General features: G+C 39.8%; 3 protein-coding genes across 3 annotated transcripts; 1 reads left to right on the top strand and 2 right to left on the bottom strand.

Moving 5' to 3' along the window:
- The first annotated feature begins 2,374 nt into the window (after positions 1 to 2,374).
- Positions 2,375 to 5,117, top strand: LOC107187286 (malate dehydrogenase, cytoplasmic). Its single transcript, XM_015575348.1, has 5 exons — positions 2,375 to 2,710; positions 3,222 to 3,417; positions 3,841 to 4,163; positions 4,236 to 4,613; positions 4,694 to 5,117. Exons 1-5 carry the CDS (start codon positions 2,708 to 2,710, stop codon positions 4,793 to 4,795), a joined length of 1,002 nt encoding a protein of 333 aa, XP_015430834.1. The 5' UTR covers positions 2,375 to 2,707; the 3' UTR covers positions 4,796 to 5,117.
- A 1,238-nt stretch (positions 5,118 to 6,355) lies between these two features.
- Positions 6,356 to 18,319, bottom strand: LOC107187128 (E3 ubiquitin-protein ligase HECTD1). The gene is made up of 21 exons (XM_015575136.1): positions 18,304 to 18,319; positions 18,044 to 18,089; positions 17,635 to 17,774; positions 17,318 to 17,552; positions 16,908 to 17,248; positions 15,785 to 16,838; positions 14,213 to 14,609; positions 13,928 to 13,963; positions 13,409 to 13,675; positions 11,864 to 13,324; positions 11,494 to 11,780; positions 10,868 to 11,131; positions 10,545 to 10,746; positions 9,974 to 10,174; positions 9,603 to 9,859; positions 9,320 to 9,490; positions 9,000 to 9,215; positions 8,684 to 8,928; positions 8,031 to 8,601; positions 6,913 to 7,949; positions 6,356 to 6,647 (listed from the first exon to the last, which is right to left on the bottom strand). The coding sequence occupies exons 3-21, from the start codon at positions 17,772 to 17,774 to the stop codon at positions 6,356 to 6,358; spliced, it is 7,674 nt and encodes a 2,557-aa protein (XP_015430622.1). The 5' UTR covers positions 18,044 to 18,089; positions 18,304 to 18,319.
- LOC107187126 (E3 ubiquitin-protein ligase RNF8-like) lies at positions 18,040 to 21,542 on the bottom strand. Its single transcript, XM_015575135.1, has 4 exons — positions 21,211 to 21,542; positions 20,270 to 21,122; positions 19,782 to 20,198; positions 18,040 to 18,089 (listed from the first exon to the last, which is right to left on the bottom strand). The coding sequence occupies exons 1-4, from the start codon at positions 21,340 to 21,342 to the stop codon at positions 18,040 to 18,042; spliced, it is 1,452 nt and encodes a 483-aa protein (XP_015430621.1). The 5' UTR covers positions 21,343 to 21,542.
- Between the last annotated feature and the right edge of the window lie 1,635 nt (positions 21,543 to 23,177).

Genomic DNA, 23,177 nt, shown 5'->3' with positions numbered 1-23,177 from the left:
GTTTGGACAATTACAGAAATGGTTTTTTGGAGTTTAATAACGCAATGAAGATAGTGGTGTCTGTACTGATCGCGGAGAATGTAGGTCGGAACGTGTCTGGAACGGTTGTTTCTCCGAAAGGGAAGTTTCTTTTACGAGAACTTCGTAGGGCCGTAAATTTTTATGAGACTTCAACAGTTCGCGATACTGGAATGCTGCGAGTAAATTTCATTCAGTTTTTCTTGCTTTCCTCTCTGTTAATAGAAAAGAAAACATCTAACTGAAACGTGGAATTTCTGAGTAAACTTTACTGAAAAGCATGGGAAAAAGAACGACCAGGGAAGCTCAATTTTTGTTTCAAACGTGACCGCCGCAGTTCTCTTTGCATGGCAAACTATACGATAGCGTCATCTATAGTATCGAAGTGTAGTTAGTTAGGTAACGCTGGAGGTAAAGTAGATTAAATTTGTCGTCAAAGAAATTATGTACATATGTATGTAGATGAATAAATTGTGTAAGCTTCTTTTTCATTAAAACAATTAAATGAAAATCATATAACTATTAGGGCTGTTTAATTTTCACTTTTCATACAATAACGCCTTGAAGACACCTTAGACCTAAAATAGCCGTAAAATGGACGTCTTCGGGACGTCGTGTGCTATCTGGGAAAGGTTATTTTTATTTTATGCATCGAGATTATGCAAAAAGAATGCAAGTGTAATAAATTAATGAAGGTTATATTAGTTGTTTCTAAGAACCTGGGACTAAACAGCAAGATATTAATATTTTGATAGCTAGATATCAAGAATTATCGGTTAAAGATTTGAACGAAATATAGCCAGATTCTTTAAAGTTTTCTCTACAGACTAATGAATGAATTCAACCGCGTACATGTCCCAGGCTATCTCCGAAAATTTGTTATTTCAATTACTACATGTACTTATGTATGTACTACTGTTGCCCAAGGTTACAAGACGTAGACGATAGTTTTGCGCAGAAACCTTTTGAATCAGAAAGCTACAGGTAGTACATAGATAAATGTACAATGTTTTTGCAGTTAGAATATTTATGAGTTTCAGCCAACTCGAACAAATGAATCTTAGAAAATTGTCAAAGTTCCATTTATACCATATCCTGTCACAATGTTCATTGTTCCAGCAACTCTCGTATTCTAATCCAAAGATTTACAGAATAAAGGAAGGAATCTAAAGTAATCTTCGATAGTTTCATGTATCTTTACTTACGAAGAAATTATTACTGTAACGTAGTATGCTCACCCTCCATACTAACCTACTTTTGTGAATAAACTTTTTGATATCTTCTAAATTTTAACATAATGGAGATATGTAATTAAATCAAGAAGTGTGTCCATCCAGTCCATCCTATATGTATTAGCTACATCAAACGGCTGATTTTCTGGGGTCCTAGCTCCACTTAGTTGTCCAAGAAGGCGAATGTAAATATATTCATCCACACCACAATCTCCTGTAAAATGTTACGTTCGTAGTACACCCCTCGTCTGTGATGTAAATTAACCTTTATGAATCTCTATGTACTTAACATGGACGAATGTAAATGACATCGTTCTGTCATCTCGTGACAAAATTTGAATACTAATTGACTAGTTGCTTGAATATTTTCTCATAGATGGCATAATAGGTCCTATCGACCATTTTTATTATTTCGTATTATGTACATACAGACGAGGTATAGGAGTAGACATTTCATCCAATGTATTTTTTCCGCATACTTTTCTGGGGTCACATCGCCCCATTTCCATTTTAATGTCATTACACACCGCAAATTCACCGTTCTCATAACATAGATGTCGTTAAAATCACAGACTTTTTTAAGGTGTCGGTACGAGAGTTTATAATAAATATAATTCCATAAGGTGAAATGTCTACTCCTATACCTTATCTATGATATTACATATAAAATGAAATATTATTTAATAACGCTACACCTTTTTATTGCATTAGGCGTCACATCAAAGGAAAAGACATGTATTTGTGACGATCATCTGAATCTCTATTTAATACGTATAAATGTTACTTTATTAAATGTCTAAAGAAATATATTTAGAAGTTGAAATTATGTATAATGTAGCAATTGACAACATGCGAGAATTGGACACTATTTGTAGCCCTCTAGTTGCAAATATTTAAAATATTGCCATACGCTTGGATTGGACACTATGTTTAAATAAATTTTTGAACTATTATGCGATATCCGTAAATATTATGCAACAATATTTCGCTGGTAAAGTATTCAGACTAAACCTCAACTAACGAAGAACTAACATTTAAACTCGTCAATGATCCCTGTTTAAATTACAGTTATCTAACGCGTATGAAATTAAAAAGTGTCCGCGAAATAAGAAGTAGGATCTCGACCACAAATTATTTGTCATAAAATATCGATTTTTCTTTGGTATTTTAACATCACTGTAGAGTTGAACCATCGTTTGTATCGTGTATATATTCGATGATAAATAAATAAAAATAATACTACGTCTTTATTGGAAAAAGTATAAAGTAATTCCGTGAATGTATTTGGCCTCCAGCGCGCATATTCGAATTCGAATCTATCTTCCAGGCAAGCGGCTGTCAATGTTATTACATGAATCGGCCTGATTGACCTTAGTACCTCTGGCTCTGGAGAGTTCTATCACTTTATCAGCGTGATCTCGAAACCACACCATATTACAAGAACACGTCGGTGAAACATGGTAAGCATCTCCTGCTTTGTGCTAACTATTTCTTGATTAAACAATATATTTATAATAGCATTGCACTTTTTATTCGGTAAAACATCAGCTTAACCTACGTTTGACCTTCATATGTCATTCAAAGCATTCCTACTTTCTCCTAATAGTTGTTAATGACTGTTGGATGTTGCATTCGTTGTAACCACCTGCATTTCTGATCGTTTGTAATTAAGTATGATCGTGGAACGAAAGAATACAGATTCTATCAATTATACCTATCATAGAAGAAAATTGTCCTTTGAATTTTTAAGGATTGATTTTTCAGGCATTATATTGTTACTCTTTGCTTTTGCAATTTGCTTTAAATATATGTGTTCCTGATAATTTGTAGTTCCATATAATTATCGGAGCACAGGGCTCAAATTACTGGCATTAATTAACATAATATTAGGAACAACTATTTTTCACAAATTGTTACTGAAATTCTTAAAAATTAATGCTTCTGGGATTAAATTATTCATTTATTTTTCAGACTGAGCCAATTAATGTTGTGGTTACGGGAGCTGCAGGGCAGATTGCCTATTCCCTACTGTATCAGCTTGCTGCTGGTTCAGTTTTTGGTCCAAACCAGCCAGTCAATCTTCATTTGCTGGATATTCCAGTCATGATGAAGGTTTTGGATGGTGTAGTTATGGAACTACAAGACTTGGCTCTTCCTCTTTTAGGAGGTGAAAATATGTTGCTAGCCAAATGATATATAGATTGATAAGGAAACACGCATTATGCAGTGACATGAATAATCTTTGATCGATAGTTTTAAATGAATATATTAGATTATGAGAGTTGTATTTGGAAATCTAACTCCCTTTAGTCGTATAACACGTGCAAAGAATACCTGTTACATAACCAAGGGTTTATGTAACACGTGTACCAGTTTAAACTGTTTGACATTTTTGGTATATGGAATCCTAATCACTAGAGTGAATATTTATGGAAGGATAAATTTTTATTAAACAATGTTTAGAAACTGGAATCCATGAAGAGTCCTATCCGGATTTGCATAAAATAAAGATGCCATTAAACTCTGTTAAACGTCATAGTATACTAGCTATGAAACTGAATAGACACGTGCATTAATGTTTCATTTGCAGATGTCATACCAACTGCTGACCCAGCTGTAGCTTTTAAGGATGTTGCTGCTGCCTTTTTGGTCGGGGCAATGCCCCGAAAGGAAGGAATGGAACGAAAAGATTTGCTAGCTGCCAATGTAGAGATCTTTAAAGTTCAAGGAGAAGCTTTGGACAAATATGCCCGAAAAGATGTCAAGGTGTTGGTTGTTGGAAATCCTGCCAACACGAATGCTCTGATTTGCTCTCATTACGCACCATCCATTCCAAGAGAAAACTTCACAGCCATGACTAGACTGGACCAGAATCGTGCTCAAGCAGCTTTAGCAGCACGATTGAACGTGAAGGTAGCTTTAATGTCACCTGATGCATACTATATTGTACAATATGATTTTTTAAATGTTTATGTCTGCAAACAGGTTGACAAAGTGAAGAATGTGATTATCTGGGGCAATCACAGTTCAACTCAATATCCGGATGCCGCGCATGCTACCGTGGCTCTTCCATCTGGCGTCAAGCCAGTACTTGCGGCTGTAAACGATGAAAAGTGGTTGAATACCAGCTTTGTCGAAACAATTCAGAAACGGGGCGCAGCGGTAATAGCTGCCAGGAAAATGTCATCCGCGATGTCAGCCGCTAAAGCGGCTGGAGATCACATGAGAGATTGGTGGATGGGTACGAATTCAGGAGAATGGGTCAGCATGGGCGTCCTATCTGACGGCAGCTATGGAATTCCAAAGGATATTGTATTCTCTTTTCCAGTCGTTGTACAAAACAAACAATACAAGATCGTTCAAGTAAGCACTTGGTTTTGCAATGTCTGATATTTGAAAGTGTATTTTAAAAATGGAAGAATATTTACAATATTTTTTTTTAGGGGCTTCCGATTAACGACTTTGCAAGATCCAAATTAACCGCTACAGCCAACGAATTAGAAGAAGAACGTACAGAAGCGAACAATGTACTACACAAAAAGTGACTAGGTACTGGAAGCTATAACTCCGAAGATCGTTTGACTCGTTCAGCGAAATTGTAAAGATTAACGTTACTGTTTTTTGCATGACACATAAATCATGATTAAAATATAAACTGTGGTTGTCCCATGAAGTTTTCGTAAAAGGGACACCGCTGAATCTGATGTACATTATTAATGGTGTGTGTAGGTTTTATATTACGTGGGATCTAGCGATACGCAGATCTTTTCTAAAGGGCAATGGAATTGTTAAATTACGTACGTTTGTATTCATAGACTGTATAAAACATGTAACAAATTACGTTGAAAAAGATGTTATACTTTATAACGTTTTTTTTTCTTTTATTCTTTTCCCCAAGAATCAATAATAATTTATATTACAGTAAATAGTAACTATTCCTCATATCGATATCAATAATCAATCTTTTTTTCACATTTATATTATTCTCGTATCTTTCCTTCTAGACGCTATTATTACAAGTATACTGATTTCCGCCTATAATTATAATTATCGAGTGAGCATTAAGTAGCATATTGTACAAAGATGCAGAGTGCTCAGCTTGCAAAGTTTTCATCTCGCGTTTTACATCGAAACGTTTCACGCCTTTGCATATTTCCTACGGCCTGTTCGTTTGTGATGCACCGACCATCCAGTTTAAAAGGGACAAACATCTGAAGCTGTGAAAATTGGTCTGGATGCTAAACAAGACATCGTTCCCATTGCGACCAATAAAATCTTTTAGCACTTTGCACAGGTCAATTTTGATTTACAATGTTCTCTCGCGCGTCTCAATAACGACATGTGGGTATTTACCGTTTGGAGGCAATCTGATAAAGAAAATAGAAATTTTCATCGAGGGTGCCTCTTTTTCTTTTCTTACAATACGAATCACTTTCCAAGCACAACAATACTTCACAAAGAAGACAGTACGAACATTCGTTCTATATCGAGGAACTGTAAGAGTTCTTGTTCCACAAGGACAGCAAATATACTTGAAAAAACACTCGCGTGAATTACGTGTCTTGAGAAAATACAATTTCTATTGTATTGGAGAATACTCGTTATCGTATCACACGACCAACACCTGGAACGGACAACACTACGACGATTCGATAAATCATAAGATAATAATCCTTATTCTTTTTTATTTGCATTATTAGATATAGTATAAATTAGATTGTAATTATATAGCAAGTATTATGGTATGCATTTAAAAATGGTAGTTGGATCATTGAAAGATGTTTTAAGACAAACAACGGAGTCGTTGAACAGCATAGTTTGATACTACTTGTTAAATTTATAGATGTTCCCTTTAAAACGTACAAATTTAAATGCTACAAATTACGACATAACTTCGTCGTGTGTTCAAATACTTACGATACGCTGGTGAAATTATTCTTTTCATTCAAACAATTCTAAATATTTTATTCGCGCGTTACCGTTCCAGGTTGTGTGTTAATTCTTTCAAACCTGTACCGATTCCTATTGGACAATTATTTTAGGTTATTCGAATAACACCAAGGCCAGACTTTGCTCTCGCGTGTAGACTGCACAGTTCAATCTTGTTAAGCAAAGTTCGATTCGCACACTTTAAGATCCCTAGTCGCGGACAAGAGTCTCTCTTTCAGTATCTCTTCGGTAGGATACTCCGGTAATTTTAAATAATGAACACAGGTGTTAACGGAAGGATAACCACCTGAGCCAGCATCCACTTTTCGCACAACAGTCAATCTAGGATGCAAATTACATAATCCACCAGGAGGCAAAGCCGAACATCCAGTCGCGAACTGTAAGAAAGCTTTTCTCTCTGGGCCGGTCAATGAAACTAGAACGTTAACGAATCTCTGGAATCCAGGACTGCAACACATGAAGTCAAAGATTAATTCTCTCTAAACAAAAAGCATCCATACAACTGATGACTCCAGATGGTGAAGGAGGTTACGTAACATTTTTCTGCAAATTGTGTTTTCTTAGAGATGAAGTATGTTACAGTGGCAATTGCCTGGAAAAAAAGCTTTCAAAAGTCCGTTTAAGAAAAATGTAATATCTGTAACATAACATCTTCGTTCTCTGAAGCCTTCAACTATAACCCTGTAACGGTAGAATCGCAAAATCAACATACCTTTCTCTCGTGTAACCCAGCTTCGGCTCAGTATAATTGAGCAAATCTTCTCTGGTCCACTGCGGATTTTGTTCGCCGCATAGCATAGCCCTTATTTCTTCAGGGCTAAAAGCGTGAAGTTTCTCTATCGGGAAGACCTTCGAGAAACCGGATTTGAACGACTCAAGTTGTCTAGCGATTCCTCGGTCGAGGCAATAGTTAACCGTCAAATCGGCGTATTCCTTCGCATTATCCATAGTGATTGGAACATCCACGCCTGTTTCCATTAATTCCACCTGATCGTGCCCGAAAACTTTGGAGCTTGGCGAGTAGGACATCGTTAGAGCCAGATTCTCGATGGGTACAGACATTCCAGACGGATGACTGATGTTCAATGATGTTTCCTCGTCGGCCGAACTGCGACCGTCTGAGAATGTTCTGTCGCGTTTAGCGGTAGCTGTTTGGATCGCTTTGATAAATTCGCCCCTAACTGGGTCTACAAGTACAAGGTCCTCGATGTCCAATAAACCAGCGTACCACGGAGACGGTTCCAACGAAGAGTACGCGGTGTCTGCTTCACCCTCCTCCGATATGAAACTGCTCGACATACTGGACGACATGCTTTCTTGACTGACGCCGGACAGGCCGATCTTTTCATTTACATTGTTTGTGATATCGCCGCGACACATTAATTTTAAGAAAGGACGGGACAGCGGTAAATCTACTAATCTATTATCCTGCAGAACTTTCGCCAGAAACACACCCAAGAACCAGAAGTATCGTACAGCACGATCGCAAGCGGCGGAATCTTGTGGCAATGGAGCCGGGAATAATCCGCTTGGCCGTGTCACGTAATATCCTGCGGGTCGAACCTGGTCACCAGAGACTCTGGTTTGGTCCGCGTCGTCCGATTCCTCGTCGTCGCACAACCACAGGCCTAGGTCTTTGCGCTGCAATTCTGCGGCGACTAGCGCGAAAAATTCTAGCGTTGGTCCAAGACCGGTTCCTTCCTCGTCAACAAATTCAACTTCCAGGATACTCTTTCGACTTGCATGTACCTGTAATGGTAAAAGAAATATAATGAAAATACGTGAAAGCTTGATAATATTCTGTTGCGTCGTAATTTTTAATCGACTTACCTTCAGTACTTGTTCTGCCCAGTCTAATAATTTCTCTCCCCTAGGTACACTGACTCGTTCGTGTTTCAGTCTACCCACGCGGAATTCATGGCTGTCGTCGCGTCGTGGACTTAAACCGGGCGCCCTTTGTCTTTCGAGGACGGCATCTCTTTGCGTCTGTAACCAGACGATGGATCGCGATGCCCCGAATGCAGTACAACTGAAGTATAATCGTCTAGTTTCGAAGGGCAACAGAAACGGGCAACTCCTTGCCAGTTCTTCGCACCAGTTCGGCAACGCCCCGGCAGCTAACGCCAACGGGTCTTGAATTTGTTGGACTATCTTGTTCGTGATCTTTTTTGAGGTGAAGTCGTCCGGATGAATGCAACACGTCGACTCCTCGGACTCTTCGTAATCTATGTGTTTACCGTCGTCACGAGTCGTGCTTAGTACGTAAACGTGCCTGAGAAGCTGTAGAACGTCTTCCACGGTGCAAACTGAAGTATTCTGGGTGGCATTACGAGAGTACAGTGTCACGATCGGCGTTGCTCTTCCGGATGATTCTTCATCCCTGGATTCTTTGTATATTATACTGTAAATAAGGACAGAAATTAAGTGTACGCATATTACAGGAATTATAGACACTTTCCATTAAGGACACATAAATATATTACGTGTAAATTGGTTCCCATATTCTTCGCAGCTTTTCCTGTCGACTTCCTAATTCGGTTAACTGCATCAACTCCTGCACCGCTTGGAAGATACTGGCGTGTGGTTCCGTAAGCGGTAGTTCGACATCCGGTACACCTGGAAGTCCTGGACCCTTTAACGTCAACGAAAGCCTCGGCATAGGCAACGAGCCTACGCGAGCACTGGACTGAGTTTCACTGCCAGGTGGCGGAACTTCCAAATCTGTTGTCTATACACGAGAGAGATTATATGATTAGAATAGCCTAAAAATCACATGCAGTTCAATTGCTTTACACATACCGGATTGATATTTGTCCGACCAGGTCGTGGATCGAATGCGGGAATCAAGGCTGAGAACTGACGTTTCAGAACAAACTCGTCATCCCAAGCACGACTCTTGCTGCTCTGAGACGGTTCTTCTTCCATGAATGCCGCCAGTAGATTACGCCTTACCAATGCTTCCTCATAATCACCTTCACAGCCATCGCCTTCTTCTTCGTTTTCTTCGTCATCCTCCTGCAGAAAATGTATAAAAAAAAAAAAAAAAAAAACAACTCGATATTATATCAGTGTCTCTTTAGTTCATATTATAATGGTGCTTATAGAGTTTTTGTACCCACTTCTTGATCGTTCTCATCGTTATCCTCTTCCTCTTCAAGGACACCGTCTTCGTCGTCCTCTAATTCGGTCAGAAGAGTTGGTCCGCCAGTTGTCCTACCTCCACCAGCGCTGGAACTTGCAACGCCTCCACAAGATTCCAAGAGGTCCTCAAGACTCACCTGTAGCCATAACTGCTTATTACATTATATAAAATCATACATTCCATATTCGATTCCGTATATACATTATTATTTCAAAGATACTACTTCAACATAACTTGTACGAATGTTTGCCGATATTTACCTGTTCGCTGTCGCTGCTTGTGCTGGTTAATGACATTGTGAGCGCCTGTCCTAAACCAGGCCCAGTCGTTGTTGTAACACCGCTGCCTGCCACTTGACCACTACTGGTCAGACTTGGGTAGCTTTGAGCAGTGCTTAGTAGACCACCAGGGAAATTAGGACTCAAGGCGAGTCGAACCAAACTCGACACAGAGTTTGGTCCGCGGGAATTCGAACCGGTATTGGAATTCGAAGCAATGTGTTGTCCACCTGTAGGTCCTAGGAAGGAACCATTTGTTAGCAGAGTACAAGAGTTTCGAATGAACAGTAATTAATTAAACAAACACGCGAAATATCCAAACATTCTCGTGCAATATTTCTGTGGACACTAACCAAACGTTCGTCTCCGTGCCAACGCCGTAAAAGTTTCCAATAAACCAGTAGCGGTTGTTGGTTCCAACGTATTGTTAGCGTCTGAACAAGCAAGATTGGGGACAGACACAGACATAGGATTGGTAACAACAACAGGACATCCACCTGTTGTATTTTGCGCAGATGAGCTAGCTTCTTTGTCCCGACTGCATTCTTTGGCAGCTAGTTCGAGTAGAAACGCAAAAGGTGAATAACAGGAAACGGAATGAAATTGATATAAAGGGTGATCCAAAATAGCTTCGACTCCCGGAAATGTGGGGTTCCTGGGATGATTTGAAACAACTTTTTCCTTAACAGAAGTGTTAACAAAACCTCGGATAACATTTTTCTTAAGAAAAAAGTTCTTTCAAATCATCCCAGAAACCCCTCATTTCCGGAAGTCGAGGCTATTTTGGGACACCGTGTATATATATTTTTTGTCATGTGTGAGTTTAGACATATTTTAAGGGGCAATAGTACAATCATTAGTACACAAACGATTACTTCGTTTGGACAATGAAAAAAGAAAAGCAAAATTATGATATCACCGTACCATCGGCAATTCCAGAGTGATGTCTTTGAACGGACTTTATCCTCAACGAGTTTTCTTCCGATTCGCCTGACACGCTAATTCTAACGGGCACTAAACTAAGTAACTCTCCGCTCAAGAAGCTATTAGTATTATTGCGTAGCCTGTCAGCTCCTTCTCGGACACGGTCAAGTGCTTCGGCTGCTTCGAGTAAACTTGTCACCGGCTGCAAGGGCATTCAAATGTACAATTAATGTAAATGATATATACATATATATATATATATGTATACATACACATATATAAAACATGGTGATTCGGTTAATGATTATGCGTGTTATTCACACCTTATTTCCTCGCACAGTGTTTCCAAGCAATGGTTTTGAACTACTAGATGCACGATTGCTGTTACTGTTGGTGGAACAGTCGGTGTTAAGAGCAAGGCTCTCGACGATTGTCGCCAGATCACTTGTCACAGTAGTGTCAGGCCGTGGATGTAATACAACGGACAATTCACTCGTCGAGTTTGCTCCACCTTCACCGGTCACAGCCACAACCGCTTCGGCACGAGCAACCGATAGCACACTTTCTGCTATCGATTCAGCGGCTTGCTGCTTGCAAGAAATAGAAAATTTAAGCTATGTTAAACCACAAACGAGGTATAGGTGTAGACACTTCATCACCAACAACCTTAAAAAAGCGTGTGATTTTAGCGACCTCTATGTTATGAGACCGGTGAATCTGCGGTGGGTAATGTAAAATGGAAATGTGGCTACGTCGCCCCAGAAAAGTGGAAAGAAACATATACATTGGATGAAATGTCTACTCCTATACCTTATCTGTGGTTAAACGAATACGATGATCCTCTCTAATTAATTAATCATCGTCACACGTTTCAACATCGTCGTTCCATCAACAATAAGTAGACAACTACGCTTTCGATTATACGTTAAACAGAATATTGTAACTGTACCTTAGCTGCCAAATTATCTGCGCTCACTGCTTGATCCGTAGTCGCCACATAACCACGCATCGCGGTGTCGGTGCAATCTGGTAAACTAGGGGTACTACTAGATTTCCGTCCCGTTAGAACTCCAGTAGCAGTTTTACATTTCGTTCCACTATCCGTATCGAGGCCGGTACCGACTAGTCTCAAATCGTATTTCCCTTCAGCGCCCATTCTATAGGAATTAGAGCCACCATGATCCCACGTTACGTCTATCCAACCATTATGTAACTCTCCTGTTACGGTACCATCGCCTAGGACAACAAAAAAGCAATTTGTTAATTCGCAGTGATGAAATACAGATAATATTCAATCAAGAAATTGTGCAATATAATACCTGGCGGTATTCCATCTTGATCTCTCCATTTCCAATCAAGACCCCTCGCCACTCTAGCACCAGCGACCAAATGACGAAGTACCTGAGTTTTAATCAATCTTCTTTGTTTTCGTACCCCAGCCTCAGCTTCTCTGGCCGCGCGACCCAAGTCCTCGCACACTCCGGTGACCTCGCCGTAAACCTCGAACCCAGACACGGACAAGTAATGTGTCTGGCCAGAGGAATTCTTTCCGATCTGTTGCAACCGTAAGTGACGCCAACCTTGCGTCTCGTCCGCGGGTAGCTCTAACGTCCACGTGGCTGTGTTGCCAGGTTCGTGTAAAGACGAATCGTCCACGTGAGCATACAGAGTGGTCCAGGTGACACCGTCCTTAGAGGCTTGGAACAGCCAGTTTCGCAAAGCGCTTCTGCCGTAACCCTTCGCGTGTCTCAGCGTGTAAGCACTGGGGATGATCCAAACTCCCAAGTCGATCGAGAACCAGGCGCGTTTGTCGTCGTTCGTGTGGCAATTCAACGCCGAGGGATCACGGCTCAGAATGTCCTCGAGGTGGCCGTAGGGCAAATTCCTTCCGTCGCTGGACGTGACAACGACCAAACCGTATTGACCAGGGTTCACCCATTCAGAGCATGTCTTGGCGTTCGTGCCGATCCAATACAGCAAACCGTTCTCGTCGAAGTCGTATTGATATTTAAACGTGACCTTATTCCCCTCCTTCAATTTTTTCACGAACGTGAACGTGGATCGGTCGTGATCGTACCACTGTTTCGCGACCATTTTCAATAAATGATTCTCCAGTTGTTGTATAGTGCTCAACGGTTCCATCTTCAAGCTACGACCAGATCGGTCTATCAGAGAGCTTTCGCCAGTCGCTTTTTCCAACCGAAACCGTAACCTTCTCGTCAGAATTTGCAGGCCGTAACCGGAGCCTGGTGTGTCGTACAAGTAGACCGGTAATTTTTCGATGGATTCCAGGACCGAGACCAATTTATGGACTAGAATTTTAGCAGAATTCTGCTCCCTGGTCACGTCCGCGGTATGGAAACAGGTTTTAAACACTGCTATCCGTTGCATCCGGAGCTTAGTCGCTCGCAATGTCGGCGGCTGTGGCCCAGGCGGAGCCGCCAACAGTGTAAGCAACGCTTGAACCAGACCGCTTGAGTGCAGCTCGTAAGCGGAAACTTTTCCTTCTTCGTTTAATAAAACTTTCAATTCTTCTAGCGCGCTCTGTAATATATTACGCCATTCTCGGTTCCCAGATTGTTGCTTCTGGCAGGCCTTCTCGATCTGACTGACTATCGCGCCTAATTTGGCGACCACGCCGCGCGGTTGAGCCTGAGCAGCTTTGAAATAACGCTCACAGATGTCCTGAGCTTGCATTTTCACTTTCTGCTTGATGGCTTCTATCTTCGATCTTAACCTCTTTCCCCTCTTTCCAGCCCAGCCTGCTGCGAATTCCGGGCCTGAAAATTAACAGGAACAATGTAAAAGAACAAGAATGCAATTAATTCGTGGCATAGTGAGCCCAAAAGTCTACTCTCACTCACCTAAACTTGTTTCTGCCGTGAAGGAATGCTTTGTACCTCTATTCGACTCGAAAATAAATCCAGGCAGATCCTCCCTTAATGTCGTTAACTGCGGCAGACCTTCGCTATTATTTATGCACAATTCGCTCTCCTTTCTACTCGATAATGCCCAATTTCCAACAACCAGCCGTGTCGTGCCGGGACGCGACAGAACCGGCTGACTCACAGAGTTAGGTTTCACTTGGCTGCGTGCTCTTTGCAATTTCTCCAAGAATTCCCCGCGGTTCTCTGCAAAACAGAGATACGTTCCAGTAAATCGTACAGTCGAATCGACAGTAGAACCAGTGTCTCTGTGAAGATATTTTTTTGTTTAATGATTCGCGTAATGTTGTGACAGAGAATATGTTCAGGTCATGCCAGAAATTAAGGAAGTTCTAATGCGATCGACGACGATGATGATGATGATGATGATGATGATGTACACTGAAGGGGTAGTGATAGCGTGCAAAACGAGGAGAGTTGAACATTTAATGTACCTACCTTCAGTGGAATGCGGCTCTGTGTTCCTCCCTTTTCCTGTAGGCAGTTAGTAAAATCAGTTATTTACTAAACTATTCCCCTCGTGGAAGTTAATCACAAATGAAAAAGATATAACGTAAAAAAGAAAGAAGTGATCCGATAAAAAGAGCGTAAAACCAATATTATCTGGCGCGAAGGGGGTGTGAGAGGAGGTGAAAAGAACACTTCGACAAGAAAGGCAATGACAAGATTGACGAGACGTATATGATGAATTTTCGTGTCGACATACAGAAATAAGAAACGCACCTGAGGTGTCCGTTCCACCTTCTGGACTTCCACTGGAATACATTGTCGCCAGTTTCCCGTCGAGTATAAATCTGAACCATCCGTTGCTTCCATTTGATAATTCTAAGGCGGCCGCATCGGACCAGACGTACATACAATCGCGTCCTCTACAAATACACCAATCCTTCCAATGATAAGCTCTTCCAACCAGAAGCTCTCTCGCATCCTCCATTTTCTGCTCTTCTCCGGCTTGATTCGACTCTGCTTCTGGTTCCGGTGCTGTCTCTTGTGATCCGGCTAACGCAGCAACTTTCGAAAAGACTCCCAAACGAGCGAAATGTTCTAGAAACTCATCTTTGCCTTTTATCATCAAATCTTGTATCATTTGCAAAACCACTAAGTGTCCGTCCTCGTCCTCCTATTCAGATTAAAATAGAAAAAGAACGGTTTAGATCGGCTATCCTGTTGCAATGTTATTTAGAATAAAATTCCGGTTAAGTGAAACAGATATTATTTGTTTTTTTTTTTTTGCTTTTTGGTCCTTCCCTCTTTCAAGATTTAATACAAAGTGAGTGTACTACACAAGTTTCTACAGATTTTGTCTGTGATTTGTCTTGTTCAGTATGTAACACGGATGTAACGGGCACAGATTGATGTATGAGCAAAAAACGATTACGCGGATTCAATGAAATCACAAGCAAATAAATGCAACCCGATTAATCCCACCAGCAGCAGGCAGACAGTCGACAGAAGTGGACAACGAGCTTTGTATCTAATCCTTCATCATATACACCTATTTTGGCAGAACAAACTCCACGCTCCATTCGCTAAAAAAAATGTCTCTAAGCATCCTTTGGCTTCTTAATGAAATTTCCAAAATTCTTACCCTAACTTGTCCTCTTATGTCACGTTCTGTGCTAAAATATAAATTGCTCGTTGGGCTGTATAACATTGTATTAATGCATTGTAGTTACAAAAAAAAAGATCTCCACTCCGTGTTGTGGATATTTTTTTTTTATAGTATCGCAAAGTATCGTTTGACATTGAAAAGTACGTTTTGTCAAAATAGAAGTAAGACATGCTTACATTTGTTAGATATCACGCTTTGTATAAATTATACAGTGAATGCGTTATGTTAATGAAATATTCGTATAGTTATTAATGAAACCAATAAAAAAATTATAAAAAAAAAAGTTTGGGGTGTCACGAATAGCATTTTAGGGGACACAAGGGGTCTTCCAACTAGCGATTGGCAAATATAGAGTAGACGTTACCGTCTTATCAACAATGTAGTTCAGGGAACTGGAAGACTTGCGCGACGAGAGGCAACGCAATTTTTGGCCAATAAACGGCTTGAGAGGCGGAGGTGGTGGTGATGGTGTTTTAAACTCAAGCTCCTGTGAACAGTCTTAACTAAATCACTAGAATTGTCTGTTTGGCTGCCTGCCTGCCTGCATAACTACTAGAAAGTTCAAAAAAACATTATGAACTAGTCCTGGAACAATATTAATTTCCACTTATGCGCACAGGACCTAAAGAAATCTATAAAAGATAATGCTAATTACAGAAACAATCGTATATCCTGAACCCTACCTCGTTATCCAGCACATTGGCAATCACTTCGACAAGCATAGCGCCGCAATCTCCTGTTTTATCAGAACCGCATGTTTCAACGAGCAGTTCTGGTTGTATGTAATGCACCATCTTTCTAATTAAACTTAAACTGGCTTTCCTGACGCTGGGCAACATAGACGACTGAAAGGTTGCACAAAATACCGGTAACAACCGTTTTAAATAAACAGGCGCCATTTCGGGATCACCTTTCGGTTCTGTGAACTCGGTTTCCGTTTCCGGTTTTCTGTGCTCTTGATTTGGTAACATCCATTCACCGGGTGACTGCAATATAGCTGCAACTTCTCTGTGGCCTTCGTCCACGCGTTCTCGGGCTTTATCTAATGGGGTTTTTCCATCTTCATCTCTCAAATCGGGATTCGCTCCGTGCTTAAGTAATACTTTAGCGATAGCTGGTCTTCCAAAACAGGCGGCATAGTGCAAACTGGACGACCTTTGACCTTTATTCACATCAGCTCCCCTATCACATAAAAATTCGACCATTTCTTGAGTTCCAAACGCGGACGCCCAGTTAAGCAACGTTTGGCCAACATCGTCCATAAAATTGACTTCGATGCCACCAGAATCTATAGCCTCTATTAACGCGTCCGTGTCTTTCGACCGAATGCAATCAATCAACTGTCTATGAGACTTTTCTCCGGCGCTATCCAAACGTCTTAACCGTGGTAACAAAGGGCCCGAAGATCCGCCGGTTGTATTACGACCTAACGCTGACCTGCCTTCGAATAGTAAAACTAATAATAAATCAACTAGTCTCATTGAATCAAGAGCGCATCGTTCGTCGCCTTTTAAAGCTTTCTCGATAGCATCCGGTAACTCCGAACGTAGTAGATCATGGGTTATAGATGGTGATCCTCTGCAAAGCGTCGATAGAAGACTAATTATAGTAGAAACAGAAGCGCACGATTTTGCTTCTGGCGCAGGAATCGTCGATGCTGTACTGGAGGGTGGTGGTGTCTTTGGATTTCCAGAAGTTGCTGCTATCGATGTACCGGACCCTGCTGCATTCGATAGTCTAACAGATCAAAGTTACAAATGTAATCATCTATATAATTCGGCAATTCTAGGAATTATAGAAATATACCTATGTAAAAGTTCAGAAACTAATCCATTAGACGCTAAAGGAGCAGGATCTGTATTTCTCCTTGAAAATCTATCGGCCAACGACGCAAAACAACGAAGTGCTCCGTCGGCAACATGCGCATCCTCGTGTCTAAGTAACGTTGACAATGCTTCCACGCAATCTGGTAATGATTTATCTTGCGGTTCTACTTTTCCACATAGCCGAGTGACTACAGCCATTGCCGAGTGTAGGGTGTCTCGGTGTACGCGAGCTCCATGCTCTCGAATAAAGCACAAGGCACACGGAAGGCCACCAGCTTCGAATACAGCACCAGCTTCCCTTGCGCAAACGAGTTCTAGTACCTACAGTGACAGTAATATTAGTACATATAGCCTGACATAATAGTCAATAGCGATCAAATTATTCAGTACCTTTATGCACTGTTCAGCTAAATCCCGACTAGTTCTAGAACCTAATCCAGCTCCAGATAGGCGACTGCAAATAGCTTTCACAGCACCTTCCATTGCTACCACTCTGCGTGTACATTCTGCAGAAACATCCAGGTAGTATGTGATAGCTCGAGCAGTCACTTCTAAGACACTATCCGGTGCAAGTTCATCCAAAAAGATTCTACACAATGCAGGGAGAAATGTGCGTGGAGGACAGCTACAATAAGACAAATAACAATTTCTGTTAGTATTTCGATTTATGCTAGCAAAGTATACACGAATAATATAATATCACTTACCATTCAAAGCATCTGTCAACATTATCAGACATGAGTAGCAGCATGCATAACTGCTCTAGAGCAATTAACTGCATGTCTCTTTCATCTCCTTGGCCCATACTGAGCCACTCTAACAGCGTTTCAGGATCAACATCAGCCATCTGTTATTAAACAACAAAAGAGAATTATCGTTACAATATTCAATTTCACATAAACTGAACTTAATGTATATTTGAAAATTAAATCTAATATAATGCAAATGAAACGAAATGGAATGTAATATAAAACTAAATTTTAGTTTATTTAGAGCCTTCTAAAACCCTTAACAAAATACACGTATAACTATTCAATTTCAGTTTCTATTTACAAATAAGTCCATAAAAGTTTATAGTTACATAAACATCCATAGTCCAGTAGTAACACAGCTTACCTTGTAAGTTTAATAGCACCAATTAAATGTATTTCAAACTGACAATCTGAAAACAATACGAAAAAACGAAATTATAAATTTAATTAAAGTAGTATCCAAGTTAGCATTAATTTTATAAAAAAGAAATATAGCTTTTCGGAATGTCATCGAAAAGTGACAATGCAAGTCATGTACAGTTCCGAAAACAACTGGAAGTACACAAGGGTAACAAATATAAATGCAGCGAAAAAGTCTCGTGAAACGTCTATATTAAGAATTACATTGACAGTCGTATTCTCCCTCCCGTGTCTCTGTCTGTCTAACGAGACATTATTTCTAGAAGATTTCAAGTATGTAAATAGCCGTGATAAAGCCGTGATAACTAACGATTACGGATAAGGGAAACTTAGTTCGCGAGTACAACAAATAAAGACACGTGGTCCTGGATTCGATATCGTGAAATCGTGTATTGTCGTCGACGTACAAAGAAATGCGGGAAAAAAATTTGTCCACGACAACGGCTGTAAGCGTGATACTATCTTTAATAACATCGTGTAACCTTCAGGGCATTCGGAGGGGTGGCTTGTTGCCGTGCAGGTGCATACTGTAGATACCCGATACGCATAAAAAATAATCGCATACAGTTCGGTAAATGGGGACTGGTGACGGAGTAACGTACCGTTGTGCACAGTGCTCCATTATTCGGAAAGGGTCAGGTCGCCATCCTTCCAGAGACGTGTCGTTTTCCACTGCGAAAAACAACGTAACCGTATCGTCGTGGTTGGTCCGTCAGCGACACGAAAACTCGATCGGACCAACGGACCGACAAAGCACTCCACCGAACAAAATAATCTTACTTTGCCCTAGTGTCGTCGTATATATTTCGCCATTTACGCGACGTTCAGAGTATAGCTCGGTACAGCTCGGTACACGGATTACAATGGATCTGCCACTCTTAGGAAAAAGGGTGGTCACAGATAAGCTTCAGGTACGCATCACATGCGGCGCTTTGCGACAGAAACGCTCATTGTCTAGTAGTGTATATGTCTATGGTTACAACCATAGCATATATAATAGTAGACACACGAGAGAGAATAGCTAGAGTAGTTGCCTCTCTTTCTAATGTGGCTGTTTGTGAGGATTCTCCTATGGTTGTGTGAAAGCATTAGTAAATGCCGCATTACACATAGGGTTAAGATTTAATTAATACTTTAAGCTGCCCTGATGGAGAAGCCCTGTAACGTCATCTGCGGACAGAAGCCCAAGCTACTGGCCAAGTAGTATTACACTTCTCTCGCGAGGTAGCATCACTGCATAAAGTCGTAATTATTTTTTTATATTAACAATTACTACGGCTGAATAATGTTGTGTAAGCTACTTAAATTTAAATTCTTCTTTACAATTAATAGACCGACAATAGTGCCAACTTTTTTTTACAAAATATTTATAATTAAAAATAATACACGTATCTATGTACATGTTTAATTTTTACAGCTTATGTTAAAAAATGTTATTATGTAAATACTTTTAAACTATCGCTGACTGTAGTCAGCGTTGAAAGTTGAAAGAGTAAAATTTACTGACATAAAATGTAGGTATTAAACTTTAACGAAACTCAGACTTTTTTTACCATCTTGAACCAATGATTCAACGTATTTTCTTTTTTCGTTCCTTCATTGGAACATTCTTCACTGAAACATTTATGAAACATTTTAATTGTTGCTTATTAAAATATTACACAAATCATTTCTATGTTTACCTTTTCTTTCCTCTATAAGTTCTTTCCTTCTTTGTTTAAGCTTAGCAGGTAAATTCTCTAACATACTTTCAATGAAATTATCAAGAACTAGTGATCTATTCATGTGCGTTACCGATGCTCTGCACACAGGACATTCCCTTTTTTTCTTGCTCCACAAACGGATACAATGTTGACAAAATGTGTGCATGCAACTTAGTGTTGTTGCTTTCACAAACAACTCTGAACATACACTGCAAGTTAACTGTTCATCCATTATATCTGTAACTTTATCCATTATACTTTCTTTTTCTTCAGTACCTACATCAATCTGTGTAGGCAGTGTTAAATCTATTGTGTCTAAGATCCGAATTCCTGATGGATCATTTAATAGTTCTAAAAATATACAGCTATCGGTATTGGTAACAGATGGGCCTGCAACTGCGAAAAGAATGTTAGTTTATCATTTAATATCCGTTTTTATACTCTAATTATAAACATATGAATCGCACCATTACTTTGTATTGTTTCTGCTTTAGCTTCTTGTTCTTTCAAAGCTTTTTCTGTTTCCTTTAGCTTCTCTTCCAAAACTGTTTTCTCATTCAATAACTGAGCCTGTATATTTTTCTCTTCTTTAACTATGGTTTCCATAACACTCTTCCATTCAGCCTGCTGTTCCTCTCTCCATTTCTCCATCTGCTCTCTCATTTTGATTTCCAATGTTTCTTTCTCCTGTTTACTCACATTCAATGCTTCTTGCCATTTTTGTTTCTCATCGTTCAATCTTTTCTCAAATTCTACTCGTTCACTTTCCAATTTTTCTAACATTTCCGCATACATCTTGTGTAAATGCTTCTCTTGCAGATTACCACTCTCTATTTTACCCTCTAACATTGTAATTTGTTTCTTCAGATCATCTGTGTCCTCTCTTGTGACACCTTGTTGTTTCAAAAGCTCTTCCAACTGCTGCTTCAATATATCTTGCTCCTTCTGCTTTGTTTGCAGCTTGTCCTTAAGAACTCTCTTTTGACATTCCTGACTTTCTGCAAATGTCTTCTGTTCTGTAAGAACATTATCAAGTATTTGTTCATCCAACCTTGGTTTCTTAGTTTTACATTCTTCCTTGGCAACAAGCGTGAACCTATACTTAAATTGATCACATGTGCTAAACTGTATAATATCTCCATCAGAGATTCTCTGAGTTATTCCAAAAGTGAGAGGAATATCATTGACAAATGTAGCCGAGGAACTTGAGTCCTTAATGGTCCACTCATCATTTCCTTCGCATCTTAAAAGGCAGTGCCTTCTAGATATCATTGTATCCAATATAATTTCATCATTGTCCCTTGCACGACCTATTTTAAACTGTTGAGAATTGAAAATAACGTTAAAAATGATACGCAAAAAAGTAGCGCTAATAACGCAATGGTGGGCAATAGTTATTTCTTAGTACCTCATTTTTATCAATAAAAATATAATGAGCAGCGCAACCGCGTTCGTCGAGCCTCACCAAAATAGGCTCGAGTGGTTTTGCATCGGAATCGTCCAATGTTCCTCTTTTTTCGACTTTCGAACCTTCCATCATTTAAAACCACGCTTTTGTAAACAAGCACGTTAAGAACGGTCATCGAACGGTGCGCTTCCTATTTCGTTGTATTGGCTATTTATCAAATGTGATGAACATGTGTAATAACAACAAACAAAAGTGACAAATATACGCGGAAGAAAGTTAAAAACAGTTAAAAACCCTCGTGCGATTTCCTTGTCAACAGAGAAATGGAAAACAAACCGCGCAACGATACAAATTGTAGGCGACATCTTACGGTAATTTGTGTACCTGTCGTAAAAGTTATTTCCCAAAACTGCATTAACAACAGCTGAAAATGAAGAAAACTAAATAAAAACAAGAGAATGACGTGCGTAGTGAAGAATGGTAAAAAATTTACATTTCAATGAACTCCGGTAGCTAATAATTTAGAGAATTACAGTATAAATTGGACACTTCTGGTGGGATTAAAAAATGTTAAGGTTTAACGAAGGAGTATGCATTTTCAAATCTGATTCTATTGGAAATAAAATCTGTAAAAAGCAATATGTATTATTTAAACGTTCAGCTTTAGTTTGTAATCAGGAATCCCTTCTTATATTATTGTACAATATATCTCACTGTGTAGTTTGTACAAGTAGCCTATTAAATCTTCATTTTCCCTTAGTGTTTCAAGATTAATTCATTCTCTTTTAAGGATATTCTTAAGGTAACATTTCATTAATAACCTTCTATCTGAACTAAACCAATGATTTCATAACACCCCTACAGGATTTATCTTAATTCAGATATTTATTTGATAGGTACATTGAATTTGCCAGCACATGTGAGAGAAAACACACTTCTCGGCGAATAATACTTGCTGTTTCCTTATAATTCGACACCCTCCAATTATTCCTATACTACTGCTACCGAACATACTTTTCCAGTTGTCCGTGGAACGGAGTTTCATTTCAGTTTTAATCGACGTTTACATCCAACCGATTATTCCTCGCCGCGCGGCAGTCGGTTTAAGAAACGGTACCTAGAATAGGTACCATTTAACATTTGTAGAATCACCAAGTCACACGTTAAACGGAGTGGAGTTTCAGATCCCTACTGTCGACTCGTCGATAATTAAAACGTATTCAACTTTAAGAACCGTGACATCCGTTTTATTCATTTCTTTCTTCCCCGTCGAAAGAGTATCGCAGGATAACGTTCCCGTGATCGCGTGAACCGCCCGAAAATAAAAATTTCAACACGTTATGAAAACTCATTTATTCCACAGAGTCTCAATGTAAAATGCGTTACGCTCGGAATCAACGGGACTAGTGTGGGGCAAGAATGAAAGTTAATCGATTCCAAAATGCGACGAACCACGATAATCGTACTGTTCGGTAAGCTTGTATATACTTCAACGACGAATTAGTGTTCTTCGTAAGCACAGTGTGAGTGGCTCATCGACGTTTCCCCCTACCCCTCTCCTTTTCGCTGTTTATACTGTTTCTTTCCTTTCTTTTTTAGTTTCTCGAGGATCATCGACTTGACTGACAGTCGTTATCTATGTACAATGTCTGCGATAAAGACTAATTAATTTATAAACATCGTTGTTGTTTATGTACAGACGTAATATATAAACGCATTATACCTTATAAAACGGACATGTGTAAAAGTGTCTCGAATCAAACAAACACAGTGTACGTACGTACGTACGTATGTATGTATGTATGTATGTATGTATGTGTGTGCGTGTGTTTGTATGTATGTATGTGTGGGTGTGACTCGATTCGAATTGGTTCCGAGAAACACGTGGCCTCGTGAATCTTCGGTAACCGCGTGAAAGTTCTATAATCGAGACTGACAACGAATCCCTCCCCCTTCCCCAAACGAAA

Source organism: Dufourea novaeangliae, unplaced genomic scaffold (assembly GCF_001272555.1).
Source record: "Dufourea novaeangliae isolate 0120121106 unplaced genomic scaffold, ASM127255v1 scaffold99, whole genome shotgun sequence".
Lineage (NCBI taxonomy): Eukaryota > Metazoa > Arthropoda > Insecta > Hymenoptera > Halictidae > Dufourea > Dufourea novaeangliae.
The sequence above is the reverse complement of the archived record's forward strand: the minus strand, read 5'-3'. Positions and strand labels throughout refer to the sequence as shown.

Excerpts from the sequence above, each read along its gene's own strand:
- LOC107187286 (XM_015575348.1), top strand. Across the intron at positions 3,418-3,840 it reads GGCTCTTCCTCTTTTAGGAG|ATGTCATACCAACTGCTGAC; the intron begins GTGAAAATATGT and ends TTTCATTTGCAG. Across the intron at positions 4,164-4,235 it reads CAGCACGATTGAACGTGAAG|GTTGACAAAGTGAAGAATGT; the intron begins GTAGCTTTAATG and ends GTCTGCAAACAG.
- LOC107187126 (XM_015575135.1), bottom strand. The coding sequence starts at position 21,342 with ATGATGGAAGGTTCGAAAGTCGAAAAAAGAGGAACATTGGACGATTCC. Across the intron at positions 20,199-20,269 it reads AGAAACAATACAAAGTAATG|TTGCAGGCCCATCTGTTACC; the intron begins GTGCGATTCATA and ends TTCTTTTCGCAG. Across the intron at positions 18,090-19,781 it reads ACTTATAGAGGAAAGAAAAG|ATTGTCAGTTTGAAATACAT; the intron begins GTAAACATAGAA and ends TATTGTTTTCAG.
- LOC107187128 (XM_015575136.1), bottom strand. The coding sequence starts at position 17,774 with ATGGCTGATGTTGATCCTGAAACGCTGTTAGAGTGGCTCAGTATGGGC. Across the intron at positions 13,964-14,212 it reads AGGTGGAACGGACACCTCAG|GAAAAGGGAGGAACACAGAG; the intron begins GTGCGTTTCTTA and ends AACTGCCTACAG. Across the intron at positions 6,648-6,912 it reads CTGGGTTACACGAGAGAAAG|TCCTGGATTCCAGAGATTCG; the intron begins GTATGTTGATTT and ends CATGTGTTGCAG.